At 38.0% G+C, this 10,508-nt stretch overlaps 1 protein-coding gene across 1 annotated transcript in view; it reads right to left on the bottom strand.

Annotated features, from left to right (window-relative positions):
- Positions 1 to 5,810: 5,810 nt before the first annotated feature.
- The window catches only part of GABRG3 (gamma-aminobutyric acid type A receptor subunit gamma3), a gene marked incomplete at both ends in the record, with an annotated part of 288,540 nt that continues 283,842 nt past the window's right edge, over positions 5,811 to 10,508 (bottom strand). The window contains 2 exons of the mRNA XM_084201189.1: positions 5,811 to 6,089; positions 10,259 to 10,288. Of these exons, the coding sequence (XP_084057315.1) occupies positions 5,811 to 6,089; positions 10,259 to 10,288 (309 nt within the window). The remainder of the gene's footprint in view (positions 6,090 to 10,258; positions 10,289 to 10,508) is intronic.

Genomic DNA, 10,508 nt, shown 5'->3' with positions numbered 1-10,508 from the left:
ACATGAATAAACACAACCACATCTTCTGCTTGTCCTTTATAAATAGCAAATGATTAGAGGACCAAGATGAATGTTTTGGTAGAAAGAAGAGAATTCTCAGGTGTCCAGCTCTGAGGCACTGAATTTCATAATTAATTTTATTCTCTAATTTCACATATTTTTAGGAAAACCCTTGAGGAGTCCAGATGCATACAGACACCAGCTTGAGGACCCAAGACAAAAGAAGAAAAGTAAAAGAAAGTCAAGTCTGTAGATAGCAATACATTATCACAGATATTGGATATCTCACTTGAGGAATGTCAGCAGTAACTAACCAAGTGCTTGAAGTCAATCAGGATCCAAAGTCATTTAAAGAAACAGCTGCTAAGTAAACTAGATGGTTAGAACAATATTTATCCCTGGTTCAGGACTTAGTCCTAGCTAGACAGGGTTGTAGGCCATCATATCTCTTTAAATTATCCACCAAATGTTCACTGGAAAAAAAATTACTGTTTAACTTCTCAAAGCAATTCAGTTCAAGCTGAGATTTTTTTTTGTTGTTGAAACATAATTTCACTTTAGAGATAGAACATAGCTTTGGTTTTAGTTTTTAAACCAGTGGCCTAAATGATGAGGAAAGAACTCCTCCTAGATCCCAGGGAAAAAGGTAATACTATTAAGGCTACTGAGTCTGGAAGAAAGGCCTTCATTTTTTCACATATATACCAGAACCCTTCAAGAAGAGAGTGTGAGGAACCATACAAAGGTGTTGGCATGCAAGCATAGAATAAGACTAATAACACTATACTTTTTTCTCAGTAGGCAAGTGTAAGTTGAGCTAATTTTATGCTTGTGGAGGGAGGAAAAACCTAAAATTAACTAAGAGAAAAAGCCAAAAAACCTCTAAAGGAAAAAGAACCTCACCTTTCATCTGTGGAAATACATTCTCAATCCATAGTCTGGTTTTTGCCTATTTTAAATAGTCTTCTGGAAAGAGATCTGGATGAGCCTTGAGTTTAAGCTCTGTGTCTCTTGATGGAATGAAATTGTTGAGTGAAGAAGGAAGGATTCTGCTAAACTGCTGAAGTTCCACTGCAGCCTTTTCTTATACAGGAAATAAGAAACCTACAGACTGTTTAGAAAAATAAAGAAAATGCAGAGAAATGCTCAGTCTGTAGGTTGAAGACGTTTAGAATATTGATCACGCACTGTGGTGCTCAGGAAGAACTCCAGGAAGGTCACTGGTCCCACCTTCTAACTTTCAGATGAGAAATATGTTAAGGACTATCCTTTCATATTGATAAATGATAAAGGCACTGACGTAAGAGGCACAAGCATTTCACTGTAAGCAAGAAGAAGAAGAAGAAGAAGAAGAAGAAGAAGAAGAAGAAGAAGAAGAAGAAGAAGAAGAAACCTTGAAAAAAAATCGTCTGCCTGTGTAGGCATCTAATATTATCAGATATGGCTTGCCTTTTCTTACTGCATTATATGGAAACCAGGAAAAAGGAGCCAATGGAAAAAGTACAGTTTGTTATGGACAGCTTTCATGGCACTTTGTGCTATGGTTTAGTTGATGAGGTGGTGTTAGGTCATAGGCTGGACTTGATGCTTTCCGAGGTCTTTTCTAACCTATTTGATTCTGTGACTCTGTGAAATCTGTCTGTCTTAAAATACTGAACCTCCCTTCCCACAAAGTCAGCAGTTCCAGAGCTACCTAGCATCCAGTCATGTAGGAGAGTCATTTTATTAGATATATGGTGAAATTTTGTATGAAAAGGAGGTAAACAGCCTTGCCTTCATGAAATGACCTAGTAAGGAGATAATTCATGGTGATAAATTCATGAAATAACGTGAGATGCTAGACACCAAGACACATTAGAGCTGCAGAAGTGTTTAAGATAGCTATCTGTCTGAGTTATTTGGCAGTATGCCTGCAGTTCCAGAAATAATTTCCTATCAGTTAAAGGCTCATGTGTCACTGCTGTTCCAGCTGATGAATGTGCAAACCTCCAGGTGGATGATTTGGAATTAGCTGCGGGTTAAATTAAATAAGAGGACTGCAACAGATAAGAGCTGCACAGCAATAAAAAATAATTTCTTTTTCTTCTTTTAGCTTCACTACTCATCACTGTCCCTGTGAATACAGTTCTGGCTTTTGTAATTTTTATCATTTTTATTGGTATGCACAATATAGCAATATACAGTTGAGAGTTGATTAAGGAGAACATGAGAAAGAGAAGTTTATCAAAATGCCTGAGGTGTTTTAAACTGCACCCCTACTTTTTGGTCAGAAAGTTATATTAAAATTGTGTTGCAATGCAGTTCCACATTACTGCTGGACATTGAGAGAGCAAAAACTGGCTACAAGTTTTTATACCCTTATTCTTGGAAGAGTGGCTGTAAAAAAAGGAGCTGTCAATATGCTAAGCATCAGAGCCAGGAAAACAGAGAAGATTGAATTAAGCAGACCAATATTATTTATACATTCTTAGTTGCCTTGAAAATGCTGCCCTCAGTGATGAAAAATTATACCCAAGAACTTTTAATTGAAGGGGAGAATAAGAGGACTGACTTTAAATCCTCCTGGGAAACAAAGGTGATTATTTAAAAAACCCTTACAATCCCTTCTGCAACTTTGACAAGTAAGAAATGTAATGTGGAGATAATTGGTTTTGAGGTTTTACATAGCTAAATGTGTTCATTTCACTGCTCATTTCATTTTTTCTTCCTCTCTTCCCCTCCTTGAAAGGGTAAAAAGAAGTACTAAATAACAAAAAAGTAGTTGAATAAAGGCAAGTCTCTAATATGAAATTATATGATAAGAACATTTTCTAGAATTCTGAAATACCGTTCTTACATTTCTCATGGGACGGCACACGAAAATGTTAACTTTTGCCAATTTGCAAAAGAGGCAAAAGAATATCTGAAGGTGAATGAGGACATTCTTACTCCTACAGAAGGATACAGAACATAGATGTGTGCAGACCACAGTGGCATTTTGAATGATGCAGATCACAGAAAGCCTATCTTCCCTGATCTCTAAGGTTTCTCAGTGGCTGCCAAAGCACGGAGCAGTAAAGCAGTGAGAGTAAGCCAAGTTACTGGGAACAAGCAGAGGAGTGCATTCAGGAACCTGCCAGCCTGCAGCTGCTTGCCTTGCATAAAAATCAATTCTTGATAACCCCAGAGTAGAATAAATTACACAGTAGAATATGTCCTCTGCTCTCACTGTAAGAGCAGAAGGCAGTAGTGTCTGAAGCTTCTTTCTTGATTTAGGACAGTGGAAAAATTGGAATTATTTGCTCCCATCTTCTGTTTATGAAAAAAGTCAGAAAATTGGCAATATGAATGGACTTCGCAGAATCAGTCTTCCAAAGAAGGATCTGTTGGGATTGTCTGCTTTCAGCAGGGCTCATGAGCAGCCATGAGCAGAAGTGCAAGGAAATCATATGCCCATCATCTAACCCAGGAATGTTCCACTTCCCAGAAAATTCACACAGCACAGAATTGTTAAATAAACATCACTTTATCTGTTCAAGACTTAATTGTGGAAGGCACCTAACTGTGCATCATTTGTCTCAATACTACCACCAAAATAAACTGATTGTGCAGAGGGTTTGCAGGATCACCCCCCTAAAGAAAAATGGTTTCCATTCTTTTATTTCAGCTTGGAATATTTCTAGTATTCTTGCATAATATGGATGAAGGTGACTATTAGAGTAGACTAATTAATAATTAGAGATCAGGATATCCAACTCAAATTTAATCACCTTCTTGCACTATTTAAAATATCACTGTCATCCTCAAATTAAGTCCATACCTCCAAGTGCAGGACACAGGTTTACAGAGCAGTTAATTTGCTAATTAGAGTTAGCAAAATTTTCAACATGTATTTTGAAATCAGAAGGTTATCATGGGTTTAGAAGACATCAGATTGGGCAGATTTTTCTAAAAATAAGGCTTTGATTCTGCCTCAAAATATTTCTTCTCTGTGCTTTTAATTTGAATTTTGTCAGTCCTTACAGAAGTAATTCCCCTCCATGACCTAAACACAACTATGTTTCAGATATTTGAGACAAGTTAAAAACAGAAGAAAGATTTTGAAAAACTAAAATTAACTTTTGGCTTAGTTGGTTTTTTTTTCCCCCCTATTAAAACTCAGTGGAAGAACACAGCAACAGTGATGTTTCAAAGAACATGACAGCATTTCTGTTCCTTTAGAATTACTGTTGCATTAATTTTTGCTTGTTTGCAGGGTTTTCCTTTTGAGGAAAAACGAACTCCTTTCAAGTCACATCCACGATTCATTTTTTCATCAAATACTGTCTGGAAGAGACACACATTTTTTGAGTTCATAAAAAAATTATCTCCAAAAGAGAAAAGAAATAGAATTGTTGTTTTAATTATCTTTTAACTTCAATCTTTTGTAACAATTTATCATGCAAAGGGTAGTGAAAAGCTATTGCTATTTAATTCTGGATGTGTTTTGTTTGCTTAATAACAATTATGTAGACGTTCTGTAAAAGACATCAGTTCAATACTGTAAACTAGTTTTTGAAAAAATGGGTAGTTTAGAATTCAATGGTCAAAACCTTGAAAAATACAATTTTTTTTTTGTGTAAAATATAGTTGGAAATTTTGGAAAAGAATGAAAAGAATGAAAAGAACCTCTTTCTACATGTGGCAGCTATTTCATGTTTAATCCAAGTGTCACAATTGAGTTCCTGTAATGCACTATTCAAGCCACAAGTGTTCACTCTTTAGCTCAGGCACAGGGAACAACTACTGTGAGTAAATATTGCAGTGTTTAATGTTATGAAAACAAAAAAGGCCTTTGGCACACGTTTTTTAATTTTATAATACAACTCTGAGAGAAAAAAAATAAGAATGTGTGGGCACAGTTTTTTTAGCAGATTGAAATCCGAAGAAAGTCACATATGCCTGGTGCCATTATAATTTTTACTCATGGGCTATGCACTGTGAACTGCTACAATGACACAAACAAGAGGAATCTTGTCCTGCTTCAAGTATAGTACTTTAGAAATCAATGACCATCCTGTGTTTAATGAGTCATAAAAAAACCACAGTTAAAAGCTTGAAAAACTATAGAAGTTATACCTACAGCTGCCTCACAGATAGGGAAGTCTTATTTATACCCAAGTTATAGCTTTCTTCTCTGTCTGCCTTTTCACCTCTAAGTTAAAAACAATATGTGTGGGTAAGTGGCTAATTCAATGAATCTCAGACCTCTGCAGAAAGTCATGTCCATATTTTGATCCCACCAGACATTTCTTAGTGTCTCTTGGTGGTTATTCCAAATCAAGGAGATCATCAGTTTCCCAAAACCTGTGGTATCAAGAAAATTTAAATACAAATGCATGTTTTCATCAGCTTTGGCTTATTTGCTAGTGCCAGTGAACATTTCTCTGAGCCTTGGGGGTATGGCAGCATTTTGAAGAAAGTATGAGAATGAAAAAGAAAAATTACATATTTAAACTTTGCCTGAATTGTGAATAGCTCCTATGGTAAGGGACAATAGTAGAGATTTTAATATACAATAATTATTCATAAACATCGCTTACACTACAAATTCAGCTGAACTTTGTAAGAATCTTTTTCTTAAAACAAATAGCAGTTAGGAGAGATTTCTTCTGTGTTTTTCTTTTTCAAGAAATTACATGTTAAAATTCTTCATCAGGCTCTGTGATGGTAAAAGTTCATGTGGTCTTTTTAATTGGAGATGAAACTGACTGTGTCCTTCACTTTTTCTGCACTTTCACCATCCATCTGCAGTGAGAAAACGCAGCAGTCTTCACTGCTACAGGCAACATTTAAAGATAGAGGTATCCAACCCAGTAGACCAGGTTAAACAGCAGGAAGGATGTAGGAAAAAAGACCCTAGAGTAAGAGTCCAGTTCTAAGATGTCTATGTGAATCCGTCCTCTCCTCCATGAGCCTGATTTACACTCTTCATAACAACAGAAAAAGCTCTGACAGTCTTTCCCATCCAGACATTCATAGACACATGCATCTTCAAAATCTTGCCAATACATGGCATTGTTCAGTGTGATCACTGTCGTTGGTGGTCTCATATCAAGTACAGAATAATTCTGAGGAGAGAAAAAAATTACAACAGTTTGAAAAGTTTCCCTGGATGGTGCAGATCAAAATCAATAATCACAGCAGAAAGCAATCATTTTTTCACACTTAGGAATTCACTTACCTGTCAGAATTTAATTTGCAAGTTGTTTTAAATGCTTGCAGCGACTACATTTAAGATGGATTCTCAAAAATAAGGAAGCTATCCCCCCCTCTCCATTTAATTATACAATGTCCTCCAGTTCACATAGGTGCATTCCATGCCTTTTAAATTCACTATGATTTATAAGAACAGATATGGTCTGCAATAGATAGTGATCATTTCAGTACAGGATTTCAAAATGCCAGCCCGAGGCATGTCCCCTTAGTGCTTATCACACTAACCATGCTCAGAAATAGGAACTTTGATGTCATGCATCCTCACAGCAGCATTCACGCTTACAGACCTTTCCTTCTTCAATGCACTCCCTGTTTACACTTTGTCAGCTTTTCTGTCACATCATTTCCTTGGCATGCAAGATGCCTTCTCACAAGAGTCTCCCCTGTCATTAAACCACCCATTCCCTCTTCACAAGGGTCACCTCCTCCGCTGGCATCACTGGAAAAGGCCCCATCAGCTCTGCTGTCTGTCTGTACCTTCCTGACAAAGCCGACACAGCACTGTCAGCCTGGTTTATCTACCTGAGGCCTCTCCCTGGCACGGTGCCAAGCATCGGCTTTGCCTGCAGGAACATGCTGGCTGTGCCAGGAACAAGATGGTCACAGCTGCTTGTATTTAGGAGGATGCTCTGGGCTCTTACTTCCATACCATACAAAGTACTCAACATTTCCTGCTGAAGGTCTTAGAGGGTATCTGAAAACTTTCCTCCTGGATGTGAAAAACATTGGTGATATGACTGATATGCCTCAGTGGAAATGTTTCCTTTTTATACTGACTAAATTTGCTTTCTACAAATCTTTTGGTTTGGCACACTCTAGTATTATCCATCTCACTAAAAATGCTGGTCCCTGAGCTAAGAACTTGATGTGGCATCCCTCTATTCAGATGTTGGCACTGCCAACACAGACAACTGCACCTGAACAACTGCCCTATGGAATCCAGTCAATTACTTCTGGACACAATTCATTTTATCATAAGTAAATGCTAAAATGTCTCAGGTGCATTCTGCTGTGAACTGCAAGCAGATTGCAGTTTAGAAGCAGATTACTGCAAATCCATTTGTCGTGAATGACTTTATCTCTGAGGGGATCAAGTCCTTCATTAGTAAATTTGCAGACGACACTAAGCTGGAGCTCATGTTGATCTATTGGAAGGTAGGATGGCTCTGCAGAGAGACTTAGATTGGTTGGATGGATGGGCAGAGTCCAACAGCATGAAGTTTAATAAGTCTAAGAGCTGAGTTCTACATTTTGGCCACAAAAATCCCCTAGAACATTACAAGCTGGGGACAGTGGGGCTGGACAGTGCTCAGACGGAAAGGGACCTGGGGTGCCGGTCGACAGCTGGTTGTACATGAGCCAGCAGTGTGCCTTGGTGGCCAAGAAGGCCAAGGGCATCCTGGCCTGGATCACGAACAGTGTGGCCAGCAGGAGCAGGGAGGTCATCCTTCCCCTGTACTCAGCACTGGTGAGGCCACACCTTGAGTGCTGTGTCCAGTTCTGGGCCCTCAGTTTGGGAAGGACATTGAGATGCTTGAGCGTGTCCAGAGGAGGGCAACGGGGCTGGTGAAGGGCTTGGAACACAAACCCTGTGAGGAATGTTTGAAGGAACTGGGGTTGTTTAGCCTGGAGAAGGGGAGGCTTAGAGGTGACCTTATTGCTCTCTACAACTTCCTGAAGTGGGTTTTAGACAGGTGGGGGTCAGTCTCTTCCACTGGACAGAACAAGAGGACACAGCCTTAAGCTACATCAGGGAAGGTATAGGTTGGATAGTAGGAAGAAATTTTTCACCAAAAGAATAATAAAGTACTGGAATGCTCTTCCCAGGGAGGTGGTAGAATCACCATCTCTGGATGTGTTTAAAAAAAGACTGGACATGGCACTTGGTGCTACAGTCTAGTTGAGGTGTTAGGGCATAGGTTGGACTTGATGATCTTAGAGGTCTCTTCCTACCTCATTATTCTGTGATTCTTTGATTAGATGACAGAAATTACACCCTTTGGTCTTCCCTCTCTTTTGTTAAGTTTTGTGTGGCTTGTTTCAGAGCCTCACGATGTGCTGCCATGTGAATAAGGTATAAGATTATTGTACAAGCTATCTTTTTTGACTCTAGCACTGTGGAAAGAAACGACTATGACTAGAGTATACATGGAGTTCTGCTATAACACTGTGTCACATACTGTATATTTATTGCAGGTCTTTATGAACATTTCCAACTCAGGGACTGAAATTTTCCATGCCTGTCTTAAATATTTATGTTAAAAAAAAATAAAGGCTCAGAGAGGTTTCGGTGAGTGACGATAAAAAAGTGCTCTGCAAAGGAAACTTACTCATCTCTGGGGTGTTTTGCTGTTGCTTTGTTATATCAACTATCTGCTCAGGACAGAAGATAAAATAATTGCCCTTATAATTCAGAGAGATTCATCTGGCTGTTTTAATCTCTGTCATGTAGGAGGTACCCTGAAGTGACAAGATATGAGCGGAAGGTGGATGGTCCCCCCATGTCCGATGTGTCCAGCTGAGCTCTGGTTGGGAGGAGAGAAATGCACACACCGTGGGCACAGTCCCAGTCCCACCCAGGAGGGCTGCCCACCCAGGGGCAAGGCACTTCTCCAGGGCCTTGGACAAGGCAGTTTAGGTGCAGTGTTAAACATGCTTAATAATATTGTTTCTGAAAAGGTATATGTGTGTTTTCTAGGAGGAAAAGAAAAGGCTTGGGATTACCTGAACATGGATTTACTAAATTAATAAATTTCACGTTTTAAGTGTCATCACTACAAAGCTGAAAAAGACAAAATGATATCTTGAGAGACAGAGAAATTGCTTATTTAAGCTCTAATTTGAAGGTTTCTTTGTATAGACAAAGGTCCTCAGTATAGACAATGGGGTTCAGTAACTTAAGGTGAAAAAAAAACAACGAGTAAAAAACTAGAAAAGAGTGAGTAAAAAACTTGAAAATGCTGCAGATCCTTTCCAAGCAGATCAGAATGACTAGTTCTAGATAAAGGTTTTTAAACTCTAATGTAATTTTAATTATCTTTCCCTATAGCTTTTAATTGGAAAAAGGAAAGTGCTGCTATGCATTCAACATGCTCTGTTAACTTAATCTTCCAGAAAAGTCTGTCCAGGGAGTGACAGCAGTAAAAAGTGGATAAATGTGATGCTTGCTGTAAACCACTAATTGCCAATGAGCTGATTTTCTAAGTTATATGAGGTCTTAAAATACATTAGAAAACTCATGTTTAAAAAAACAAAAAGTGTATATTATTATTTGTAAAATGATAGGCTAATAACATAGATCCGGCAGTTGTAAATGAGCAACTTCATCATATCCAACCTAAGAAATGCAAACCCCAGTGTTTTAGTTCTGGCTCTGTTCTAATCTGATGGCAGACCATTCAACCAGCTGGTGTACTGGCTTCAGGCTTTCTGAATGCTTTATATTTGCATATACTATAGCATATCCATACAACTTAGAGGCACAATTTTGTGCTCTGTTTCAACTTTACTTCTGCTGCACATATTCCATATGTAGATAGAGTACAACTACCTGTGTTCAACTTGTGTGCCTAAATTATTTGAAAATCCACCTGAAAGCTTATTAAAGGTTTTGCATATGTATAAATTCACTTTTTTGTTTCTGTGATGCTTAGTTAAAACTCCATAGAAGCTTATGACATAACTTATGCTTATGACTTTCTCATAAAATGTAGTGAGAAACTTCTGCATTATGTAAAGCAGGCACACAAAATTTCTGAGGTAAAAATAACACATAATATTTTATACTTGACCCTTCTCCCCCTCATATCACTTGATAAGTCCTTATAGAAAGAGGCAGCTATGTTCCTCTGCCACAGCTGAAAACAAACTGACCTTTTAACAAAAAAGCAAAGCAATATTTTTAGTGAAGTCAGGGTAAAGCATAACATAGCAATACAGCTCTCTCAGGAATTAGTGCAAGTAAATGTCAACCATCTATTTGTGCCCCCAATTCTCTCACTGAATAAAGTAACTTACTTACCATTACATGACCAAAACTTACATCAGGTAGCTTAAATAAAGATAACAAAAGAATTATTCAGAAGAAAACATACTTAGTGCTACACATGCATCTATATTCAATAGCATTCCTTGGACCAATCCCTTAAATGCATAAAGCACTCCATGCAGTGTGTTCTATATATTCAGCATAATAATCTGTACACTTGCAAATGGCATGAAAGTTCAACAGAATGCATGTCTGGTTTTCATAAATTTAAAATCTTTATTCA

Source organism: Fringilla coelebs (genome assembly GCF_963513975.1).
Source record: "Fringilla coelebs genome assembly, chromosome: 2".
In the NCBI taxonomy this organism is placed as follows: domain Eukaryota; kingdom Metazoa; phylum Chordata; class Aves; order Passeriformes; family Fringillidae; genus Fringilla; species Fringilla coelebs.
The sequence above is the reverse complement of the archived record's forward strand: the minus strand, read 5'-3'. Positions and strand labels throughout refer to the sequence as shown.